At 38.8% G+C, this 26,275-nt stretch overlaps 1 protein-coding gene across 3 annotated transcripts in view; it reads left to right on the top strand.

The window, feature by feature from the left end:
* The window catches only part of Ino80 (INO80 complex ATPase subunit), a 110,384-nt gene that overhangs the window by 15,923 nt on the left and 68,186 nt on the right, over nt 1-26,275 (top strand). For 2 of the 3 annotated variants that reach the window (XM_057780892.1, XM_057780891.1), the window contains exons 5-15: nt 1,455-1,616; nt 4,728-4,848; nt 5,992-6,206; nt 9,602-9,655; nt 11,142-11,345; nt 12,431-12,626; nt 13,595-13,662; nt 15,573-15,782; nt 16,444-16,524; nt 17,457-17,552; nt 25,486-25,545. In XM_057780892.1, coding sequence (XP_057636875.1) covers nt 1,455-1,616; nt 4,728-4,848; nt 5,992-6,206; nt 9,602-9,655; nt 11,142-11,345; nt 12,431-12,626; nt 13,595-13,662; nt 15,573-15,782; nt 16,444-16,524; nt 17,457-17,552; nt 25,486-25,545 — 1,467 coding nt within the window. The remainder of the gene's footprint in view (nt 1-1,454; nt 1,617-4,727; nt 4,849-5,991; nt 6,207-9,601; nt 9,656-11,141; nt 11,346-12,430; nt 12,627-13,594; nt 13,663-15,572; nt 15,783-16,443; nt 16,525-17,456; nt 17,553-25,485; nt 25,546-26,275) is intronic. The other variant, XM_057780893.1, reaches the window with a different exon arrangement.

Consider the following 26,275-nt stretch of genomic DNA (forward strand, 5'->3'; position numbering starts at 1 on the left):
TGCAAACAAGTAAATAACTATAAATTCTTTAAAAGATAGCATTTCAGCAGAATTCTGACTAATCCCAGTGAGCCATGAGAATGTCTAAGGTAAGAGCCATTGATCATATGAGACATACACAAGAATCTTTCACAAAGAAGCATTTGGTGTTTCTGGGAAAAGAGGCTAGTGTGGCTGGTGCACAGCGAATGGGATAGTGGAAGTGAGATTAGAACCTGCCGTGTATGGACTGCATTCCATTGTTAGTGATGCACCTACTCAGGTCACAGTCATAAGCAGTTAGAATGGCATAGTATTCACTATTGGGAATGGCCAGAGTGAACAGAGGGCAATAATTCTATTAAAAAGGTTTTTTAGTTAGCATATGCAAACATTTACATTAAAAAAAAACTCTAATTGATCTACTATTCCTTACTTTTGCTATGAGCTCAAAATGATGTAAATCATTTAATATCACCACCATGTCCTTTAAAACTCAGGTGTATAAAGTCTGACCTACTTTCTATCAGAAAGATTTTAGGAAGTTAGAAATACAGAAACCTTTATACTTAACTATCACATTTTAAAGAACTGAGATATGACTCTGGAGTAATGGTTCAGAATGCTTGTTGCTTTTGCTGAGGACCTGGGTTCTGTTCCAGCATGTATATGGTGTTTCACTACCATCTATAACTCAAGTTGCTGGGAATCTGATCCCTTCTGACCTCTGCAGGCACCAAGTATGCACAGAGTTCGTGTAAGTGCATGTAGACAAAACACATACACATAAATAAATACATAAAATAGATAAAAATTGAGGTATAAGTCACTGACCGTAAAATCTAAGCTAATCTAATCTAATCTAAACTATGAGACTTAGTAACTTTTAATATGTTCACAAACTTCTTGGCAATTACCGTTGTCTAGTTTCAGAACATTTCATCATTATGTGAAGACACTCTTTGCTCATTAGCAGCTATTCCTATCCTCAGTCCCTGCTGGCTGCTAATCTTTTTCTTTCTCTGTTGATTTGCCCATTCTGGGCTTTTGTAGCTAGCTTTTCTTACTTTGTGTAAGAAAACTTTGAAGAGTTATTGTGTGGTGGTACATACAGTAATTTATGGTATGCTTTATTGCTTTGTTTCTTCTTATGCCTCATCATCTGAATGTACCACATTTTGTTTATCCATTCATGAACTACTGGATATTTGAGTTGTTCCTCCCCTCCTATCACACCTTGTTTTGTCCTTGTTCCCTTAAGTGCTACATTCCTTTTCTTTATTTCTATACCCTAAATTCTTTTGTTTGCCTTGGTATATGCAACATTTAGGTGATTTGTTTTATTTTCCTTTTTTGTCAGATTGATAAAGAGTAGTGTAAGAATTCGAAATGACTATACTCTGGCTGTTTTGGATTGGATTGTTTAAGAAATTGCTTCCAGCAAAAGTTATATTCAATTTTCACCCCTTTTCTAGAGCATTCTTTTAAGTGATGAGTCCAGTGAGGCAGATTCTCAGAGTGAAGACAATGATGATGAAGAAGAAGAACTCAATCTCAGCAGAGAAGAACTTCACAACATGCTTCGATTACACAAATATAAGAAACTTCACCAAAATAAATATAGTAAAGATAAAGAGGTGAGAGTTTCAAGAGAACACTCGCACCACATCAGTTTATATGAAATAATGATTGTTAATAGCTTTATTGTGATAGGATTCACATAACAAAAATCTAGCTATTGAGTGTCTTTGGAATTTACTTAGAGTGTTGTTTCCATCAGCAGTGTCTCAGGTCTATACCACTTTCCTCACTTTAGAAGGAACCCTTTACCTCTTAGCTTCTGTTCTTCCTTGGTGCCAGGCAGCCACCAGTCTTTTTTGATACTTATTTGAACTTTATGTTTGTTTACATACATATATCTTATGTATATTTATATTTATTGAGACTTGCTTAGAAGGGTGACCTTGAACTCCATCTCCACCTTCCAAGTGGTGGCATGTGCCACTACATACAACTGTGGTGTTTTATTTTTGGTTCATGTTAGAGATTGAATCCAGGGCCTCATACATGCATGTTCTTTGTAAATGTGTCCGTTCCAGATGTTTCATACAAATGGAATTAAATCAGATAACATGGTACTTTTTATCCAGCGCCTCACTTGGTGTAATGCTTACAAGGTTTGTTTATATTTGTACCATGTATTACTACCCCATTCATTTTTATTGCCAAATAGTTTTACTTATTTATAGAACATGGTATTTTTGTTTTTCACTTGATGAGCTAATTTTTCCCATTTGGGTTCTTTTGTATACTACTATGAAGGTTTTGTGTGGGTATATTTTTTAATTTCTCTTGGTTATATTCTTAGAATAGGCGTTGCTTGGTCATGTCATAACTATGCTTAATTTTGTAAGATTATTGTGTGTCTTCACCAATATAATTACTTGTTGATGTTTTGTGTCTGGAAAAAACTATATTACTGTGATGATAGTTTCCACTCTACCCCCACCCCCCAAAACAGTGTTTCTCTGTGTAGCCCTGGCTGTTTAGGAACTTGCTCTATAGACCATGCTGGCCTTATACTTAGAGATTGGCCTGCCTCTGCTTCCCAAGTGCTGGGATTAAAGGTTTACACCACCACCACAACCTGGCTGATGATTTTGGAGGGGGAGCTTTTTGAGACAGTGTTTCTCTGTGTAGTTTTTAGAGCCTGTCCTAGATCTTGCTCTGTAGACCAGGCTGGCCTCAAACTCACAGAGATCCACCTGCCTCTGCCTCCCAAGTGCTGGGATTAAAGGCGTGTGCCACCACCACCTGGCTGATGATGGTTTTAGTGACAGCTATTTGACAACTGTTACCAAAACATTGTGATTTTTGCCAAAAATATAGCTTATTGTACATAATGAACACTAGTGTATTTGGAGACCTAATGATTTTCCAACAATATTAAGGTAATACACATAAACCTATAAGCCACAAACCTATGTGCATGATAAGCAGTGGAACATCTTAACTTTTTTGTTGTTTTTGTTTTGAGATTGGGTTTCTCTGTGTAGCCCTGGCTATCCTGGAATCTCACTATAGACCAGGCTGACGTTATATTCACAGAGATCCTGGCTCTGCCTCCTGAGTGCGCCACTACTGCCCAGCAATATCTAACAATTTTGATTCTGACACCTGATGCCATAACATGTGGTGTACTCCATATTTTCATTCATTTCTCTTTTTCCTTTTTTGAGACAGGTTTCACTCAATAGCCCAAATGGGCCTTGAATTCTTAGGAGTCTGCCTCAGCCATAGGTGTTGAGATTACAGTCATGATCTGCTTTGATTTTTTTTTTTTATTGAAATAAAAAATATATACATAGGATTGTAAGTGTACGGTTTGATGCATGCACACTTAATTTTGACAGTTGACAGAGGGCTTTATTTTAGTCCTCCATGTTCTATCATTTATAATCTCAGGAAGCGATTCAACAGATCTTAATTTATATGGGAATGAAGATTTGAGAGATGGTTGAAATGAGATGTTTGGAAGCATTTACTACTACATGAATGAAAAAAATGAGATGAGATCATTCATGTTAATTGTAAAATAGGTACTGTCCTTAATAATAAACTCTTGGTGAAAGAGAGGGGAGCTTAAAAAGTGAAAGGGCCGAGATGACAAATTGGGGACTATTTGTCGAGCCTAACATGGTCACATATGCCTTTAATTCCAGCACATGCAACCAGCACAGAGGCAGGAGGGTCATCTGCAGGTGTGAGGCCAGTAAGTCTACAAGATGTGTTTCAGGCAGCCAGGACTACATTGTGAGACCTTGTTAACCATAAACAAAAACAGTTCAAAACAAAACAAACATTTGCAACAAATCTAAGGGTAAAAGCCTGAATAGTTAATATCAGGAACCTAGTAAGTCTGAGGACCTGTTGGTAGTGGAAATATGGCTGATCTCTTAGTGATAAATTTCTGTTGTTTTGTTTTTACATTTCCTTATTTAGTTTGTGTGTGAGCATGTGTATGCCAGAGCACATGTGTGATTGATGTCAGAGGAAAGTGTCACAGTGTCTTCCACCCTTAGGTTTCCAGGGATTGAACTTGGGCAAATGCCTTTATCGCTATCATCTTTCCAGCCCTTGATGAATTTCTTTTTTTTTTCCTTGATGAATTTCTAAAGAGAAACAACTCTTTTTGCTTTGCTTTCATTTTTTGTTGTTGTTACTGTGTTTTTGCTTTGTTTTCTGTTTTATTTAAGACAGAGTCTTGTGTAGTTCAGGCTGGCCTCGAGTTCCTGATTTCCTTGCCTCTACTTTCCTTTTCTTTTTAAGCCAGTTTTGGAATTACTAGCTTAAAGAGAAATGCCTTTTGTAAGTAATTTTGTACCACATGTGTCTGTGCAGAGTGGCACACATTTGCAGGTACAGTGTTGGAATCAGGAGTTCAAAGCTAGGCTGGGCTACCTGAGCTCCTGTTGAAGAAAGTAGAAAATAAAATAAAATGTGATAGAAATTCACTTTCCTGAAGGCTTTCCTTCCCAAATTCTTTCCAACAGTACGTCTTATGCATAGCACTTGAACCTGTTTGTTCTAAGTTAAAGTCTCTTTGATGTACTAATTTCTTATTGATCTCTGTGGGAAACATATTTAGGAGCTATGATTTCCTCTGGCTTAGCTTTCTTTAATTAAGATGACTTGGAGGCTGTGCTGTGGAATGCAGGCAGGTCCATCACAGTGTTTGCCTGCTTCAGTTGCAGCAGTACCAGTACTACAGTGCAGGCCTGCTCTCTACATATGACCCTTTCTATGAGCAACAGCGTCATTTACTTGGGCCCAAGAAAAAGAAATTCAAGGAAGACAAGAAGCTTAAAGGTAAGCATTTATCCCATATTTATTCTTTCTTTAATTTCAAAATTGTGTATGGTGCATTTAAACTTTAAATGTAGTAGAAGATTACTTTATCTGAAAAACTGTAGTCTCTTTTTTCTGATTAGTGGCATTAGTAACCTTATTTCACATTTGTTCTATTGGTCTTTTCTAGAAGTAGAAAGACTTGAGAGCTGTAAATTTTAAATACATGCCAGTAATCCTAGCACTTGGTGGGTAGAATCAGGAGAGTTGGGAGACCAAAATCGTTGTCGGCTGCATAGAGTCTGGGTCCAGCTGGGGGTACCTGGGACTTGGTGTTGCAACCTCCTCCTTCCCTTCCAACCCAAGAAAGAAAGACTACATCTATAGGTTGTTAGTCAAAGGTTTAGGCAAAATGTTTTCTTTTTTTTCTATAAACTCTGCCATTGTTGGGAGTATTCTGGGGTGAGAAAAAGTTGGGTATACATAGGGAAGTGAGAGGAGTAAGGGAAAAGTGGTTCACCTCCTGATGGGCCTCTGTAGCATTTGCGTGTTTGTTGGGAAATGTCTTCTACTGACGTTGTGCAGTTGGACAGCAGGAAGGACATAGGAAGAGAGTTTGAAAGTATCTGTAAGGCAGATTTGTTTCTCTGAAGATAGGAATTCTGCTCAAAGAGCATATTTTTAGTCTTCCCCCTTTTTTACCACCCTCTTTTTCTTATCCTGTACTCTCCCAATATAAATTATTTGAGCCATTTATGATTTTTTTTTCCTCAAAAAAAGTTATTGTTCTATTGATGCATTTTTTTTCCTGCTATTTTCTTCAGTTGTCTTGCATTTCAACCAACTAGAAGTAGGTTTCCATGCTGTGACTGTCACTTGTGGCCAGTGATGCTTTATAAACCCTCCACAGTGCAGAGTGCAGTTGTCATTTGGCTTCTGAGTGTTACTCTATTTTTCATGTGAACAGAGGCACTGTCCAATGTTCTTTTTGATTAGTGAGATCTTCCTCTTGGAGTATTTATTGACTTGACAAAAGGAAGAAACATGCCAGCCTCTGGTAGAATGAAGAGAACTCCTGAGGTGTTTAGAGTGATGACAGTGTTCTTGGTTCTGTGCTGTGGGAGGAGAGAAGTGCAGCCTTGTAAGCATATTTTTACTTTACAGCCAAGTTGAAAAAAGTAAAGAAAAAAAGACGAAGAGATGAAGAGCTTTCCTCTGAAGAATCCCCACGTCACCACCATCACCAGACCAAAGTCTTTGCTAAATTTTCTCATGATGCACCTCCCCCTGGCACCAAGAAGAAACACTTATCCATTGAGCAGCTTAATGCTCGCCGCAGGAAAGTATGGCTCAGCATTGTGAAGAAGGAACTACCAAAGGTAAGTGAGTGAAAGGGAGGGGTGGGAACGAGGTAGCAGGGGCAGGGAGAGAGTTTTGTCTGGTGTAGGACCAACTTTTGGACATTTTAGTGATGTTCATGATATTTCTTATAACCCCCAAAAGTAAACAAAGTAAATAAAACTGACAAATATGGGGGCTGGAGAGATGACTCAGTAAAGGTACTGGCTACTCTTCCAGAGGACCTGTGTTCCCAGCAGTCACGTGGCAGCTCACTATTGTCTGTAGGTCCAGTTCCAAGGACTCGAACATCCTTCTACAGACATACTTGCCAGCAAAATACAATGTACATGAAATAAAAACAAATTGTCAGAAAGTTTAAAAAAAACCCACTGACCAATATGTGGGTGAATATTAGTGATGAGAGGAAGAGGGTCAGATGTAACAGGAACAAGTCAAGCAGATGTCTTTACCGTGTTATAAATAACACACACACATATCTAGGGGTGGAGGCTAAGCATGTGTCTCCATGATTTTATACTCAAGGAATGTGTAGTAAAAGAAAACATGCATTATGTAAAGCTAAAGACAAAAAGAAATGTACAGAGCTGGTGAGTGGCTCAGTGAGTAAGGCTCTCACCACCAAGTCTGTCAACCTCAGCTTGCTATCTGGAGTAGTGGAAGAGGCCGATTCCTGCACATTGTCCTCTGACCTCCACATGTGCACCTTGGCATGTGTGTACATGCACACACACAAATGTTAGATAGAGTTTTAAAAACATCTAACCAAAGAGTGGAGTTGACAATGTCATGTGGATAGTGAGCAGATTAGCAATTTTAAAATTTCATGTGTATACTACCCTTCAACAGTCGAAGAAAACATATTACGGATGAGAGCTGCTTTTTCACTGTCACTATAAATAAGGAAAAGGGAAAACTATGAAAGCTGACTAGGATTAGAGATCTTTGTATGAATTCATAGACTCACATAGCTAACTGCAGAAGTAGAAGTGATTGTGATTGCATAAGAAAGCTGACAGGAAGAGCCTTCCCTAAGCATTCAAATAAATATCACTAATGTTTTTGTTTTGGTTCTGGGAATTAAAACTTAGGGTCTTATATTAGCTAAGTATAACTGCTCTGTCACTGAAGTATATGCCAAAGCTTCTTTTTGTTTGTTGGGTTTTTGCTGTTGTTGTTTGGTTGGTTTTTTTGTTTTGTTTTGCTTTGTTTTTGTGACAGCATTTCTCTGTGTAGTCCTGAAACTTGGTTTGTAGACCAGGCTGGCCTTGAACTCAGAAATCTGCCTGCCTCTGCCTCCTGAGTGCTGGGATCAAAGGCGTGCGCCACCACCTGGCTTCTTGTTTTTTTGACTTCCCTTCCTAGTTGGTTTAGTTTTTCTTGAAAAAGATTCCCTCTGTATAAGCACAGTGTAGTCATAACACAGCTGCTCTGCCAGGCTGGCTGACAATTCTGCTTTGTAGTCCATTATAACATTTCATCAGTTTTCTCCTGATTCAAGTCAGGATCCATTTTGGGGACTACATCATGTTGCATTTAGTTGTTAAGTCTTTCATCTGAGTTTTTGAACCTTTGTCTTTTGTGACGTTGTTTTTGAACCCAGTGTTTCTGCATGGGTAGATTTGGGTTATGCATTTGCATGACTATCACAGTAGCAATGTAACATTTCAGGTTACATACACATTTCTGTCCACTGCCGGTAATAATAGTTTTGAATTTGTCTTAACTACTTACTGTTACTACTCATTTGCTTATTTTGGTTTTTCAAAACAGGGTTTCTTTGTGTAACCCTGGCTGTCTTGGAACTTGATTTGTAGACCAGGCTGACCTGGAACTCAGAGATCTGCCTGCCTCTGTCTTTCAAGTACTGGCATTAAAGATGTGGGCCACCACTACCCAGCTAAGTTAACTGGTTTTTCATGTAGCAATTCTTAAGTTTCTTGAGAGATGATTTATGTGTGCTGTTCTTGATAGGAAAGTTAAGGGAAAATATGCTTTAGTGTTAGAGGAAGTTTCAGATGATAAATTAATTTTCAGTAGGAGTAATTAACATTGTTGGCTTTGAAGAAAAAAATGCAACATGAGTTAGTAAGAGAAATTTACTGATAAAAGACTGAAAGAGTTTATGAAGTGAAACTACTTTAATATTGGCTTTCTGCCTGTGCGGTGGTGCACGCCTTTAATCCTAGCACTTCTGCGAGCAGAGGCAGGTTGATCTCTGAGTTGGAGGTCAGTCTAGTCTATAAAATGAGTTCTAGAAGAGCCAGGACTACATAGAGAAATTCTGTCTTGACCCCCCCCCCCAAAAAAAAAACCCAAATTTGGCTTTCTTTCAGGCGTTCAAACCCCTTATTCATCTTGGGGGAAGATGCAGTAGGCAGAGAGCTGCCTCTTCTTTTCCTTAATTAAATGGGCATGATTTACAGTCAGGTTGACTTTACTTTTTTTGAGACATGGTTTTACTATACAGTCCTTGCTGGCCTGGAATTTGTTGTTACCAGGGTGACCTTGAAGTCACAGGATTGATTCATTTACTTCCTAAATGATGCGATTAAAGGCAGGTACCCTGATACCTTGTGAAGCATTGTTTTTCAGTGGGAGAGGAAGACTTGGAGCTGGAGTTGTGGGCTGCTTATTAGCTTTGCCTTGTAATTTTTTTTAATTGAATATGAGGCTTGGGTGATGGCAAAAATATGAGTAATAGTGGAAGAAGTTTTCTATTGTTGGAGGTAGAGATAGTATGTTCTTTATAATGATTCTTCTATCTCAATGTCCTACTATCTCAGCTTTACAAATTAGCTCTGGAAAGCAACGTGTGTGAATCAGGGTAGAGTTGAGGTTTGCATTTATTACAGTTCCCTAGTCCATTCCTTATAAATCCTTATAAAGTATACAAATTTTATCAAGGGCAAGAGAAATGGCTCAGTGGGTAACTGCTTGCTGCAGTAGTGTAAGGATCTGAGATATAGTCCCGTGTCAAAAGCAAGCATCATGGCATATGCCTATAATCCTAACATATGGGTGACTGAGACAGGTAGCTTGTTGACACTCAGTCTAGCTGAATCTGTGAGTTCCAGGTCACTGAGAGACCCTGTCTCAAAAAATACGTAGCAGGGTGATAGAGGAAAGCACCATCTATTGCTGGTTTCTACGTACATGTGCAGACATGTGCTCATTCATACTCATGCATATGCCATGTATATACAAACTAAACTAAAGGCAAGGCAGCTACAACAGTAGCTTCTTCCTGCAATTTTAATAGTTTCATGTTATGCCAGTGTCTCTGGATGACTTTTGGAAGTAGTTTGTCTTGTATGTACTTCATATCTTATTTTTCATTCCTTCAGGAATTAAATAAAGGCTACATACAGTCTTATTAGAAATGAATCTTAAGTATTATTTTCAAATGTTCTAGGCCAACAAGCAGAAGTCCTCAGCTCGAAACCTGTTTCTCACCAATAGCCGAAAGGTAACATTTTCTGTTTTCTATTTTGCCTAGCATGTGTTTTCCTTTGGGCCTATTCTTATTCTTATTATGTGTTATCTATTGATCAGGAATCAGGTAGCAAATAAGAGAATTTCTAGGTAGTCTCATTCTGTTTAATAAGTAAAATTGTTCTTGGTCATATTTCTGATTCTCTGAAATTGTTCTTGGTCATATTTCTGATTCTCTGAACTTTTTGTGTTAAATCAGTCTCTGGTTCTTGGGCAGATCATAGAATCTTTAAGATCTGTGCTCAGTCTTTCTATTTAAGCAATGATGGGGGCTGAGAGATGGCTCGGTGGGTAAAAGTACTTGTTGCCAAGCCTGGCAGCCTGAGCTCAGTCCCTGGACCATTGATGGAAGGAAAGAGCTGACATGTGGGAAGGCCACACATGTGCACCAATACACACCCATCACATACACAATAATGTAGCGAAAAAACTCTGAGAGAAAAATAACAGTTTGATGGAAGAATCAGAAAAAGTAACGTTTTTAGTCTTATTTCTCCTTATTAGGCTCTCAGCCCCTCTATTCCTCATCTATAAATAGACATATGGCAACCCTGACTGCTTTCATAGGGTGTTCATGAATAAAGGATACATTAGTGCCTCAACGTAAGATATACCATGTGAAAAAAAAGCAGTGATGGCTATTATTATTATTACTGTGGTAATAACACTTTGTAACTTCTCAGTAAAATTCAGGTCCTTGCCATTGTTGTATTTCTTTTCCTGGGTATTATGTGAAGAAAATGTTTGAGCACCAAGGACAAGTTGACCATTTAGTTTGATTGGAGTTATTTATAGGTACATGGACAGTTTACAGACAGGACACGACAAAAAGCCATACCCTGTGCTTACACCACCCCTGAGTGCTGCCTCGGTAGCCAGCTCAGAAGCTGCTTCTTCCCCCATTCATGTGCTGTCTTGTAATTTCTCCCCACCTTTCACATGGGAACATTAATTAGCAGATCCACTCTTATGAGGGTCTCCAGCCAATAAATACATCAAGGGCCATTTCATGCCCAAATTACAGTGTTCCAGAATAGTAAGTATATTTTGTTTCATTTAAAGTGGTAGATGTAAATAGGTTTCTTAATTAGGAGATTTAACCTCAGAGGTCTGGACCTTAGTTATGTTTGAATATTCTTTTCTTTTCTCTTAATTTTTCACTCCCTTCCTTTCTTCTCTTTTTTCCTTCTTTTGCATTTATAATTTTTATGTTTATGTGTTGTTCATTAGAAATATTTACCTTTTTAAAAGTAAAAACATTTTAAAAGAATTAGACACAGGCTTATATAAAATATTTGATAAATTCTGCTGACTACATATAATTAATAATGATTAGTTCAGGGGCATTATCTCTTTAGCGGGACTGTAGATATTAAAATATATGGGGAGCATTAGCTTAAAGTCCAGGCTGAACTGTTGCTAGAATTAGGTCCCTGTTATAATAACGATACTGTTTGCAGCTCGCCCACCAGTGCATGAAGGAGGTGCGCAGAGCTGCCTTGCAAGCACAAAAGAACTGTAAGGAGACTTTGCCCCGTGCTCGCCGCCTAACCAAGGAGATGCTTCTTTACTGGAAGAAGTATGAGAAGGTGGAGAAAGAGCACCGCAAGCGAGCAGAGAAGGAAGCTTTGGAGCAACGGAAGTTGGATGAGGAAATGCGGGAGGTGAGGCAAAAGCAAATTCTAAAATCCTTTTTACTACCAAAGCACTAAGAATTGTGTTTTTTGCTTTGTATATTTGAGGCAGTGCTCTAACATTCTTGGAACTGGTAATCTAAACCACACTGTCCTCAAACTCTCACAGATAGACTTGCCTCTGACTTCTGAATGTCTGGCCCTTTTCTCTGTTTTTCATTTGTTTGGTTTAATTTCATCATCATCATCATCATCATCATCATCATCATCATCATCATCATCATCATCAGTCATCACTTTGGTTTTTCAAGACAGGGTTTCTTTGTGTAGCCCTGGTTGTCCTGGAACTCACACTACAGATCTGGTTCGTCTTGAACTCAGAGATCCCCTGCCTCTGCCTCCCAAGTGCTGGGATCAAAGGCATGCACTACCATCTCCTGGCTTATTTTGATTTCTTAAAAAAAAATTTATTTTATGTTAGTAGGTGTTTTGCCTTCATGGATCTGCACACCACACATATGCATGCTGAGGCCAGAAAAGGGCTTTAGATCCCCTGGAATTGGAATTATAGAATGCATTCATAGAAACAGTGAAAAGTGACCAGTCTAATTTTCTGAGACCCATCCATTTTTCCAGCTACCATTTTAAACTTTAGCCACTACTATTGCTAAATGTGATATCTCCCAACTAGTTTAGACTTTGTATATATAGGGAAAAATAGGAAACGAGGAATTGTACTGTCATTGATAAAGCAGTTGGAGTGAATAGAAGAAAAGTTAGGGTCCAGAAAACATGAGAATCATAGGATTGGATGATGTTTTTTCAGGTATGGCTCCTAGTTTTTCTCAGAGTGGAGCTTTGGAGCCTTTTCTGAATCCTTGTTCATGCTTTTCATTTTTCACTCCCTCCCTTTTTCTCTCTCCTCTTCCTTCTTCATATTTATATTTTTTGTGTGCTTATGTATTGTTCATCGGCGATATTTTCCTATTTTAAAAAGTAAAAACTTTTTAAAAGAATTATACGCATACTTTTATAAAGACTTGATAATTCTATTGACTACATATAATTTATGACTTAAATGTTTTACCTTCAATTCCCCCCAACACACATTTTAGGCCAAGAGGCAGCAGCGAAAACTCAACTTCCTAATCACTCAGACAGAGTTGTATGCTCATTTCATGAGTCGAAAACGTGATATGGGTCATGATGGAATCCAGGAAGAAATTCTAAGGAAACTGGAAGATAGCTCTACCCAGAGACAAATTGACATTGGTGGTGGAGTAATGGTTAACATCACCCAGGAAGATTATGGTGAGTCCTGAGTCACGAGGTAGGGGAAGCAGTTAGCCTCCATTTTTCATATCAAGGTTGCATATGTTGCAATTCTTAAAAGCTTTGTTCTGATTCATAGATAATACTGATCAGAAAGGGGAAATTTATTTAGGAGGACGTATGTGTGTTTTTGCAAAGGACTCCTATAAAATAACTTACGAGTTTTCAGTAGAGGCTTGGAGAGGTAGAATGTTGTCTAGCCTTCATGAATCCCTGGGTTCAATGCCTGGCACCACATAAACCAGGCATAGCAGTGCAGTCATGTGATCTCAGCACTTTGGAGGGTTAGGCAGGAAGATCAGAAGTTTGAGATCATCTTTAGTTACATAGTAAAACGATTTTCACAGTATAGTGATAGAGATCATGTTGACTAGAAATGTTGGAGAAGGGAAGTATTTCAAAGTATCTTGAGTGTTAGCACGTGTACAGATAGATTCAATTGCTTAAGTTGTTTGAATCTGCATGATTTTTGCTTGTCCTAGCAATTGGTGTCAATTTATAAAAGAAAACACTAGGCTTGAGAGATGTTCGATCTTAACTTGCAGGTGAGTTTTATGTACGGGCTTTCACTGTTGGAGACCAGGAACATCCACAACTACTTTATACTTCTAGATTCTTTTGATTGTTTTGTTCTAGCTTTTTCAAGACAGGGACTCACTATTATAGCTTTGGCTATCCTTGAACTCACTATGTAGACCAGGCTGGCCTGGAAACTACAGAAATCTGCCTGCCTCTGCCTCCTGAGTGCTGGGATTGAAGGAGTTCCCCACTAAGCCTGACTTGCTTCAAGGTTCTTATCTCTGGAAAAGACTTTAGCCTTTCCCCCTCTTAGTCCTCTGTTAGCCTTGGGATAATATAATGAAGAACTGGGGATCCACTTATGTGTGGGATAAATTGTGTCTTTGAGGGAGATAAAGTGTGGTAATCTACATGTTTTCTCTTTTCAGACAGTAACCATTTCAAAGCCCAGGCCCTGAAGAATGCTGAAAATGCTTATCATATTCACCAAGCTCGAGTAAGTCTTTTAGTGAGAAGGCAGACTGGGCATGATAACCTTGTGATCCCAGCACTCAGGAGGTAGAGTCAGGTTGATCTTTATGAGTTTGAGGCTAGCTTGTTGTATAACATCAGTTCCACACCAAGCAAGAATACAGAGTGAAACCCTGTCTCAGAAAAAAAAGGAAAGAATGAAAAGGCCTAGGCAATGCCCCACAGTTTTTCTTTTTCATGTTCTTCTTTCCTTATTTTATTCTTTAGTTCATTGTTTTCAGTTAAACAAATTGGTTAGCACTCATGCCTGTGTGTGTGTGTGTTTCTGTGTGACTCTGATCACATGTAGGGTAAAGTCTTTCTTTCCTTCAAAAACAGATGGTTATTGGCCACCGTTTGGGTACTGATAATTGAACTAGGTCCTCTGAAGAACAGCCAGTGCTGTTAACCACTGAGCTATCCCTCAGTCCCATCTCTGTTTCAGAATAGTACTAATACTTGGGGTGGCAGAATAACAAATACTTAGTTGTATAGAATTTTTATTATTAAAGTTGAAAGAGTTACAGTTAAGCTACAAACTCTGTTTTGTTGTTTTGTCTCCTCTTAAGTAATCTTGGGTTGTTTAATGAAAAAGACTATCACGAGTCTTATGCCTTGAGAAAACCAAGTCACTGGTTTCTTTCACTCAAGTACTAATTTGTTCTTTTATTATTCCTGAGCTAGTCTTTTTTTAAAAGGATTTGTTCTTATTCTATGTGTATGACTGTTTTGCTTGCATGTATATGTGTGTGTGTTGTGTGTGTGTGTGCGCGCTGCGTGCATGCCCAGTGTCCACAGAGGCCAGAAGAGAGTAACAGGTCTACTGGAACTGGAGTAAGGATGGTTGTGAGCCTCCATGTGGGTTCTGGGAACTGCAAAACAGCCAGTCCTCTCTGAGTCATCTCTCCAGCCCTTTAGGACCTAGTGATCTTTAATAGAATTAGTAAGAAACTATATTTGTGTTGAAATAAGTAAAGAAAATGCAGTTTAGTATGCTGCAGCGAGCCTTTTGGTTACTTTGCTGGGGTTAAGAATAGACACAAGTGCTGGGTGTGGTAGTGCACATCTTCAATTCCATAACTCTGAGGCAGAGTTTGAAGCCAGCCTGGTTCTGTAGTTAGTTCCAGGACAGCCAGTGCTATGTAGAGAGACTCTCTCTCTAAAAGACCAAACAAAAAAGAATAAATACATACCACCTCACACAATTACCCCAATTAAACTTTGTTTTGAAGCATGTTTTGCTTTTTATTTTTTATTTGATATGTTCATTGTATAAAGTGATAAATTTCATGACATTTTTATTCAAGTATATCTAGAACTTTATCATCAGCATACTCTCCTATGTGCTCAATCCCCACAATAAAACTTTAAAAAAGGCCGGGCGGTGGTGGCACACGCCTTTAATCCCAGCACTCTGGAGGCAGAGGCAGGTAGATCTCTGTGAGTTCAAGGCCAGCCTAGCCTGGGCTACAGAGGAAGTTCCAGGACAACCAGGGCTACACAGAGAAACCTTGTCTCGAAAAACAAAACAACAGACTTTTAACAAAATCTTTGAATTAGCAAGTAACTTAATATAGATTAGTATACTAACAAAAACATTTTAATATAAATGTTTCATTAACTTAGTAAGATATTAGAAAGTTTATTCTATTTTTAGTATAAAATATGTTAATGAATTTTTTTAAAAATTTATTTTTATTTTATGTGCATTGGTGTTTTGCTATGGGCGTCTGGTCCCATGGATTTGGAGTTGCAGACAGTTGTGAGCTGCATGTGGGTGCTGGGAATTGATCTGGGGTTTTCTGGAAGAGTTGTCAGTACTCTTAACCCCTTAGCCATTTCTCCAGCTTGTGTTTAAATTTTATTCTTACATTTTCTTAACTTTTTATTTTCCAGACAAGGTCATTTGATGAAGATGCAAAAGAAAGTCGGGCAGCTGCCCTCAGGGCAGCAGACAAGTCTGGCTCTGGGTTTGGGGAGAGTTACAGCCTTGCGAATCCATCCATCCGGGCTGGTGAGGATATTCCACAACCCACTATTTTCAATGGCAAATTGAAAGGTTACCAGCTGAAAGGCATGAACTGGTTAGCCAATCTCTATGAACAGGTAAATTTTAGAAACATGACAAACCTATTCTTTTTACTTTACTATTTAGTTTTCTTTTGATTAATATAATTATGAAGTGAGTTCACCTTTAGGGTTTTTTGTTTTGTTTGTTTAGATTTACCTGTTTATATTTTGTGTGTATAAATATTTACCTTTATTGTATGTAAGTACAGCACAGGCATGCAGTGCCTATGGAGGTCAAAAGAGGGAATCCAATCTCCTAGAACTGGGTGTGAGCCATGTGGGTGATAGAAACTGAAGTTGAGTCCTCTCCAAGAGCAGCAAGTGCTCTTAAGCACTGAGCCATCTCTCCAGTCCCAAAACTTCAACTTTATGCAATAGTCTGAAGGGTTTCTCTGTATTTCTGGCTTGGAGATTGTGTTTGTATCCTGTATATAGCATGCCTTAGGTAGTCTTGATAAGCCTCATTATTTGCTTGATGTGGGCTAGATTAGGTAAAGACCTGATCTTAGTCTTTTTCTCATATATCATGAGTCACACATATAAATGTAATGTTGGCAAAAGAAGCCATTGCAGTACTGATTCAGAGTCTTGGTACTGAGTATCTCCAGTCAATCTTGGTTGATCTGATCCACCATCTTTGTTAGATATGCGCTGCAATCAGGTGATGACTGTCTATCTCTCTCTCCGTGTCTCCCAGGGTATTAATGGAATTCTTGCTGATGAAATGGGTCTTGGTAAAACTGTACAGAGCATTGCCCTCCTGGCCCATCTCGCTGAGGTGAGTAGATGGAATTGTCAGTAAGTAATCTTCCTCTCCTGAATTTAGGTTCATTTTCTGTCAACAGTGAGCCACTTAAAAGCAGTGTTATGCTTGGTAGCATATCAAAATAACAGAACTTGTTGCTATATCTGAAGGCTTTTGTAACAGACAGAATGGAATAACATTAGTTCCCAATGGGGCCAGGATGGTGTTTGAGCAAGTATAACTAGAATTCTTGTCTCTCACTTCCTTTTAAGAGCTACCAGTGTAATGGCAAAGACGTTATTGTTAGATTGCAAGAGCTGGTACTGGATTCCCATCTCAACACTGCTCTTTCTAGCAATGTCATAGGCACCCACTTAACCTCTTTTGAAGTGATTTCACTTTAAATCTCTGAGACCTCGTTTTCTACCTTTATTGAATCACAAGTTATATATACCGTATAGGAATCTTATAAAAATTAAATGGGAAATGTGTAATAACATACATTGAAAAAGCTTAATACTCTTCTAATTAACTAATAGTAATATTATGCTAACATAATAGAAAATAATAAAAGCTAGTCCATACGTTATACATGTTTTATGAAAAAAAAATACAGCCTAGAAATCACAAGAGAGTCATTGCTTAGTACTGTATCTCTTTGTGCTCTTATTATACTAATGCTTCTTCTTTTCCATTTTCTTATTTATTTATTTGTGTATTTATTTTGGTTTCTCAAGACTGGGTTTTTCAGTGTAGCCCTGTCTGTCTTGGAAATAGCTCTGTAGGTCAGGGTGGCCTCAACTAACATTGCTTCTTATTGAATACGTTTGTGTGGACACTTGGGAGATAGGCACGATTTCTCTTGTTACTATGTTTCCTATTTTTAAATTTCTCATGTCACTGATTGTTTGGGTTTGAATGTCTTCGGTTTTCCTACAGCTGGCTGACCCAGTTTTCTGTTGCAGAGAGAAAACATTTGGGGACCTTTCTTAATAATTTCACCTGCTTCTACACTTAATAATTGGCACCAGGAGTTTACAAGATTTGTTCCTAAATTTAAGGTAAAGAAGGTCTTGTTCTTTAAGATAAGGTTTCTGACTCTTCTTTTGCTGTCTTACTAATTGTTTTTGGTTCCGTTATTGTAATAAACACTGTGACTAAAGCAGCACAGGGAGGAAAGGGTTTATTTCAGCTCACAGCTTGTATTCCTTCATTCAAGGAATTCTGAGCAGGAACTCAAGTAGGCAAGAACCTGAAGGCAGGAGCTGAAATAGGCGTTGAGAAAGTGCTGCTTGCTCCCTATGAGTGGCTTGCTCTACATGACTGTCTTGTTCCACATGACTGTCTTGCTCCACATGATTTATTCAGCTTCCTTTCACTCAGTACCACCTGCCCAGGTGTGGCACCACTTCCTGTGGGATGGGACCTCCCACATCAATCAAGACAATGCCTTATAGACTTGCTTACAATCCAACTTTTTCATTTTTTGAAACAAGAGTCTCTATATGTAGCCTTGGCTGTCATGGATCTCTCTGTGTAGACCGGGTTGACTTTGAACTCACAGAGATCCACTGTTCCCTGCCTCCGTAATGCTGTGATTAAAGGTGTGTGCTGCCATACCTGGTCTCCTGGCCAATCTTATGGAGCCATTTTTCTCACATGTGGTTCCTTCTTTGCCTCCTGATTGTTAGCATTAAAGGTGTATGCTAGTGCTCCTGACTCTTTTATTTTTTCTTTTTAAACTGTCATAGCTCTGTGGGTATGTGCAAAGAAATGTGTTGGATCTTCTAGAGCTAGAATTATAGGTGCTTATGAACTGCCTGATGTATGTGCTGGGAATCAAACTTAGGAGCCATCTTTTTAGCCCTTTTATGTTTGCTTTGATACAGTCTTATGTGTCGCACACTGTCCTCAAACTTGTTATGTATCCAGTATTTTATAAGTGTATGCCACCATACCAGGTTTATGAAGTGTTGGAATCAGTAACATGCTAGACAGTCCATCCGAATTGAAATACCTCCCCAGTCCTTTATATCTGTATTTATTGGTTTTATATGTTTTTAATGGTTTTCTTTTGTTTTTTAGAGACAGAGTCATACTCTACCCCCAGTACTTCAGGCTGTCTTTTTAAGTCCCGCTATGTAGTCCAGGCTGGCTTTGAATTTGTGGTAGGCAGTTAGCATGCCCCAGCTCCTAGCTGCTGGGATTATAGGTGTACCTTCACACCTGGCTTATTTTGGTTTTGTTAAGATATGGTCTGGTGTAACTGGACTGACTTTGATCTTGCTGTGTCTCTGTGGATGACTTTGAACTCCTGATCTTCTTGCATTAACCTCCCAGGTCCTACGAGTGCGAGTCTTTTATCCTCAGCTTCCTTATGTTCATTTCTTAGAAATGTGATTTAGGAAAGTAATAAGCTTATAAACCTTTATACTAAATAGGTGAGAAATTCAGTCTAATATAAGTTATTTGTACCACTTTTTTATATTATTTGATGGTCTGTTAAGATGATAGAAAATATCTATCTTGTTTCAAAGTAGATTTTGGCAAATTTTATATTATATTGTAGTCTATAATAATTCATATGTCTTAATAACTCTAAAGTTAGTCTTGATCCAGCTTATAATATCTAAAGTAGATAATACGAATATTGATTTAACTAGCTCAGAGAGAAAAAATTGAGATTGACTGAGCCAGGGATGTTGTTCAGTTGGTATAATGCTTGGTTCCTCTAATGAAGCCACAGATTGGATCCACAGCATTGCATGAAACTGGTGCTGGTGTACCTGGGCAGTGGTGGCGCACACCTTTAATCCCAGCACTTGGGAGGCAGAGGCAGGTGGATCTCTGTGTGTTCGAGGTCAGTCTGGTCTACAAGAGCTAGTTCCAGAACAGGCTCCAAAGTCACAGAGAAACCCTGTCTCGAAAAACCAAACTGGTGGTAGTGGTAGCCAAACCAGTGATCTCAGTATATGGAAGGTAGGAGCAGAAGGATTAAAGCAGATCATCCTCAGATTTAGAGCCGGGTTTAGGCTAGCATGAAACTGTCTTAAAGAAAATCAAGAGGTTGTTGCAACAGGTTAGTGTGACATAGACGCAGTGTAAATAGTTTTTGTCCTGGACATGGTGGCTCAGACCTCTAATTTCGTGTGAATAATACATGTGAGGCATAGTAGGAAGATCAAGAATTCAAGGCTGGCCTTGGCTGCTTAGAGAACTCATGACTAACCTGGGCTACACATGAGACCCTTTATCAAAACCCCTCTCCCCAAAACAAAAAACAAAACTGTGTGGTGTGTGAAATATGGTAGGGATATAGAAAAAATGAGTAGGATTATTTGTAGTTTGAATGGGCGGATAATGAATTAGCTGTGTTCTGTGTCTAAAGGGATGCATGAACATGATGTTGCATAGTAATAAGGACTTTTATGGATTATGAATAAACATAATATCTCTGATTTGAGTTCTTCATTATTTTGATGGGCTCCGTACATTACTTCAGGGAGAAGGACGGAGATAAATGGCAAATATTTTTCTGTCTTTAGGCTTTGTAAGATAGATGAACCTAACTGGGATTTCTTACCATTGAGCAGTTTATGGCTATGGTCCTTGCTACTGAATTGATGTAGAAAGTGTTTTGTTTTGTTTTGTTTTTTATTTTTTTTTTGGTTTTTCGAGACAGGGTTTCTTTGTGGTTTTGGAGCCTGTCCTGGAACTGCTCTTGTAGACCAGGCTGGTCTCGAACTCACAGAGATCCGCCTGCCTCTGCCTCCCGAGTGCTGGGATTAAAGGCGTGCGCCACCACCGCCCGGCCTGTTTTGTTTTGTTTTATTATTTTCAAGATAGGGTGTTTTTGTGTAACTTTGGCTGTCCTGGAATTAGCTTTGTAGGTAGACCAAGATGACCTCGAACTCACAGAGTTATCTCCCTCCCAAGTACTGGGATCAAAGGTGTGCAACACCACTATCTGGCATGTAGAAAATGTTTCAAAAGGAAATCAGGCCTGGAAAAGATGATTCAGTGGCTAAAAGCACTGGGTGCTCTACCAGAGGACCCAGAATTGTTTACATGGAAGTTCACAATTGTCTTAAATCCATTCTCATGAGATCTAACACCCTCTTGAGGACTCTGCAGGCACTGCATGCATGTGGTCCATGGACACATATGCAATAAATACCCACATATAAAATCCAAAATAGAAGATATCAGAAAAGTAACTCTTAATTTTTTTTTTTTTTTAGTTTTTCGAGACAGGGTTTCTCTGTAGCTTTGGAGCCTGTCCTGGCACTAGCTCTTGTAGACCAGACTGGCCTCGAACTCACAGAGATCCGCCTACCTCTGCCTCCCAAGTGCTGGGATTAAAGGCGTGCGCCACCACCGCCCGGCAGTAACTCTTAATTTTTATACTTATTTTCAGCCCCCTATGAACATGAGATTGGCTTGATTGAAATTTTTTCATGAATTGTTGGGCATATGAAAAATGGAAATGAGTTTTTGACTTGTCTTCTTTTAAATTTATGGCTAGATACATGTTGAATACAATGTCAAAAAGTCTTTAATTTCTACCCAGACACTGGGGTTTTGTGCAGCTCCTCCTCTCGCCAAGAGATGGCAATGTGGGATTACTTTAAATTGTCATATCTTTCCTTTGCTTTAATATCTAGAACTAAGCTTTCATGTGCATATTCAGTTTCCATCTTGTTTGTTTATTGAAATTTGGGGGGAAGATTGCTACAGGGTTCTCTGTAGTCCTGAAACTTGCTCTGTAGACCAGGCTGACCTTAAACTCAGATCCGCTGCTTCCAAGGCGTGCATCATCACTGTCCAGCTTGAATTTAATTTTAGCACTAGTGTAGGGGTGGTAAAATAGAATCTGTAGGCCATGTATTAAGTGTCCCCTGTTGGATTTTTGATTCAGTTTTTGTATTATATTATAAAGTACATACCAAAGACAATTATCACATGTACTCACTCATAGGTGGGTTTTAAACATAAAGCAAAGAAACTTTGCTACAAACCAGCCTACAAACCACAATCCCAGAGAACTTAGACAACAATGAAGACACTAAGAGAGACTTACATAGATCTAATTTACATGACAAGTAGAAGAAGACAAGATCTTCTGAGTAAATTGGGAGCATGGGGACCAAAGGGGAGGAGAGAGGCAGAGAGGGGAACAGAGAAAAATGTAGAGCTCAATAAAAATCGATAAAAAAAATACATACCATAAAAAATTATTCAGGAGGTTGAGGCAGAAGGATTGCCATAAATTCAAAGCCACCCTGATCTTAGTTTCACATTCCTGGCCAGCCAGGACTGCATAGCAAGATTCAGTCTGAAGAAGTCAGACAATCATACAAAAAGTGCCTTGTTCAGGGGAGGTAGGATGGCTCAAGCAGTGGAGGCACTGCCACCAAAGATGGAGACCTGAATACAGTCACCAGTACCAGATGGCAGGGGAGAGCACCAAATTCTGCATGTTGTTTTTTGACTTCTGCCTGTGTTCTGTGATACATGAGTATGTACACATGCACATATGCACGTTCACATACACGTTAAATAAGTATAATATTTAAAAGTACAGTCAGTGCTGTGTGGCTGGCTATCCCTGCTCTCATCCCTGTCAGTGGTGATACACACCTTAATTCCATTACTTGGGAAGCAGAGACAGGTGGATCTCAGTGAGTTCAAGGCCAGCCTGGTCTACAAAGTGAGTTCCAGGACAGCCAGGGCTACCCAGAGAAACCCTGTCTTCAAAAAGCGAAAGTATGGAAAAGCTCTTAACTAGGATCTCTGTTCCCCCCAATTTCTTCACCTTTTTCATAAAAGGTGATTAGCATTTTTAAGTAGTTAATTGCATAATTTTTCATTCTTGAAGCTCCCCCCCCCTGCTTTATTGTTTCTGTTCTGTCTTCATCATTTCTCTGCTTCTAAACTTCTTCAGGTGTTGTGATCTGGAGCTCAGGTTGTTGATCCTCACCTTATGGACATGCACGTTTGAGGGCATCACTGATTTCTTTTTTCTTTTATTTATGTTTTCGTTTGTTTGCTTGATTGTTTATATATTAGACTTTTCAAGACAGGGTTTCTCTGTAGCTTTGGAGTCTGTCCTGGAACTAGCCCTTGTAGACCAGCCTGACCTTGAACTCACAGAGATCCGCCTGCCTTTGCTCCCCAGTGCTGGGATTAAAATGTATGTATGCCACTACTGCCTGCTTTTTTTTTTTGAGCATCATTGATTTCAAACGTGGCTTTAGTCATCCCATGTTTGTTTGAGACAGGGTCTCACAGTATATCTCTGGCTATCCTGAAACTCACAAAGATCTACCTGCCTCTGCCTCCCAAGTGCTGGGATCAAGGTGTGTACCACCATACCTTTACGTACACGTTAAAATTATATCTAACTTCTACTGTAGCTCTTTGGTTCATGAATTCTTTAGAAGTATAGTTCAGTTTCAAGTAAGGGAGACCTTTTTATGTGTGTTTCCTGTTAACTGCTCTGTAACTTGAGTCCATTGTGGCAAGGGGACATGTAATTTTACGATGTGGCATATGGTCAGTGTTTGTGTTTGAGAATTGTAGGAGTATGCAGTTCAGTTTAGTATTCTGTTTTAATAAGTCAGGAAACCAAGTTTGATGGCTTGTTTAGCTTCTCTCTCTCCACATACATCTGCCTGATTTATCCACTAAGAGAGAAAGATGTGCATTTAAATGTGCAATTACTTACTTATTTTACCCTCCTGCTGAACTGACCCTTTTATTATTATTGTTTTTGTTTTTTGAGACAGGGTTTCTCTTTGTAGCTGTCCTGGAACTCACTCTGTAGATTGATTCTACTGGCCTCAAACTTGAAGATCCTCCTTTCTCTGCTTCATAAGTACTGGGATTAAAGGCATGTGTCACCATGCCCTGAGTACTTTATTATAAAGTTGTTTTCTTTAAGACGTTTTGACTTAAAATAATTTTTCTGAGATATATATATAGTTACAGATGGTTGTGAACCACCATGTGGGTGCTAGTAACTGAAGCTGGATCTTCAAGAGCAGCAAATGCTGTGGACCACTGTTTAGCCCCCTGCAGTCCTCATGATTGTTAGATTACGGGTGTGTGATCACATCACTTTATTATTTGTGTATAGTCTTGCATGTATGGGGCTTCAGTGTGTGTGTATGTGTGTAAGTCAGAGGACCACTTTTAGGTATTGCTTTTCTCTTTCCACTTGGACTGCAAATATTGAATTCATGTGATCAAACTTGAGTAGCAAGAACTTTACTCACTGAGCCATCTCAATGGCTGCCAGTTTATTTTTATTTATTTTTTAGTAGAAAACCTAGAGAAAGCACCATGTATTCTTATGGTGTCTATTTGAAATAGGGTCTGGCTGGGTGATCTCTGATGACCTCAAACTCATGTTTCTTCTGCCTCATCCTGCTCAGTGTTGGGGTTACAGATGTGCATTACTGCATCTGGACACTTTAACATTGGTAAAAGTCTAATCCTCATCTACTCATAGTCTCAGTCTTAACTTTATTTCATGTTGGCTTCCAGTATTTTCTTACGTTTGGTTGTTATTGCTCAATCCTGTGTCAGATTGTATAGTAAAATTTCTACAGTTAATTGTAGATGTTGTACTCTTTTCTTCAATATAGGATTTGTATGTATTTGGGGGCAGGGAAGTATTTTTGTTTTTTTTTTTTTTTTAATTTTCTTTTCTTTTTTTTTGTTTTTGTTTTTTTTTGTTTTTGTTTTTTTTTTTTTTGTTTTTTTGAGACAGGGTTTCTCTGTGGTTTTGGAGCCTGTCCTGGAACTAGCTCTTGTAGACCAGGCTGGTCTCGAACTCACAGAGATCCGCCTGCCTCTGCCTCCCAAGTGCTTTAATTTTATTTTCTTTAGATAGTATCACTTATAGCCCATGCTGACCTCAAATTCACTCTGTAATTGAGAATGACTAGTTCTGATTCTCCTGCCTCCACTTCCCATGGCCTAGCCTCATGTGTTCTAGGCCAGCAGTCTTACCACCTGAGCTGTGTGCCCAGCCCTTGTCTTGTCTTTCTGTCTGTCTGTCTGTCAGTCTGTTTATGTCATTTTTTTTCTACTAGTATTGTTGTCCCTCTGGCATATAAGTAATTCACTGTTTTCTTTATTTAATCAGAACATGAGGTAATTCAAGGATTTTAATACTCATGCATAATCCTTGAGTTATAGTTTAGAACCAGGAGTGTGGGTAGTTACCAGAATACTCCAATTTTTTCTTTTTATTCTTAGCCCTACCTCTCTTTTTAAAATATTTTTATTTGTGAATTTATCTTATTTTGGTTTGGTTTGGTTTTAGCTTTTTGAGACAGGAGTTTTTTGTGTGTAGCCTTGGTTGTTCTGGAACGAGCTCTGTAAACCAGGCTGGGCTCAAACTCACAGAGATCCTCCTGTCTTACCTCCTGAGTGCCAGGATTAAACATGTGCCCCACCACGACCCAGCTATTAATTTCATTTTATGCGTGTTTTATCTGCATTTCTGTGTGTACCCTCAGAGGTCAGAGAAATCATTGGATCCCTTGAAAGTGGAGTTATAGATGGTTGTGAACCACCATGTGGGTGATGGAAATTGAACCTAAGTTCTCCACAATAATAACAAGTGCTCTTAACCGTGGAATTGTCTCTAGCTCCTCTCCATTTCTTTGTAAAATCTCTGCTAAGCTTTTTATTCTCTGAGCTGGAACTTTTGGAGAGTATCAGTGCTACAAAGCGAAAGCACCATGTGCTGCTAGGCTTTACCAGTCTTTCTGCTCCTTGGCTCTGTAATTTTCTGTTGCTTCAGTATCTCTTAATACTTTAAAAAAAGATAGATTGTATATGTGCTTCTATTTGGTTAGCAGGAGAATGGATCAAACAATGCCCCTTTTATTTTTTTAGTTAGTCTTTTAGAATAACCTTTATTGATACGTTTACAGTTTATTCTCTAAGAAAATAATATATATGTATTGATCCATTTTCCAGGTGCTACCATATTGGGGAAATCCTCATGATAGAAAAGTCATCCGGAGATTCTGGAGTCAGGTAACTTCTGTTTGACACAATACACACACTCTGTCTCTTTCCCTCCCCTTCCCCCCCCCACACCTTTTTTTCCTATTCTCTCAAATCTCTTTGATTTGAGTAAGTCCTCATGTATATAAGATCTATAATACATTTCTGGATATGTGGCAAATATATTTTCTTTATATACATTGTTTTCCTATACAGGCCATCTTTTTTTCTTCTAGTCCAATATGAAAAGAGATCTTTTTTCTTTAAGATTTACTTTTTTTTTTAAAAGTTTTATGTGTACATGTGTGACTATATGTGTACTACATACATACAGGATCCCAAAGAGGCCAGAAGAGAAGTCATCAGGTCATATGCCCTGGAACTGGAGTTATAGGTGGTTATAAGTCACTGTGCAAGATCAGCAAGGGTTTTAAGCACTGAGCCATCTCTTCAGTCCCATGTTCCCTTTTCTTTCATGAACTGAATATTTGCTGTTACTTTGATTATAATAAAGGAAATGCTTTAAAACCTTGGACATTTACAGTTTATGTCACTGCACATCCTCCGGTCACAGAGATGGAAGAACATCAATTCTTCATCTTGTTTTTTAATGCACTGTTCATACTTTATTACTTTTTTAAAGACAGTATCTCACTATGTGGCCCTAGCTGGCCCAGAACTTGCTATGTAGACCATGCTGACCTCAAAATCAGAGATCTGTCTGTCTCTGCCTCCAAGTTCCGGGATTAAAGGTTGCACT

This window comes from Chionomys nivalis, chromosome 9 (genome assembly GCF_950005125.1).
Source record: "Chionomys nivalis chromosome 9, mChiNiv1.1, whole genome shotgun sequence".
Classification (NCBI taxonomy): domain Eukaryota; kingdom Metazoa; phylum Chordata; class Mammalia; order Rodentia; family Cricetidae; genus Chionomys; species Chionomys nivalis.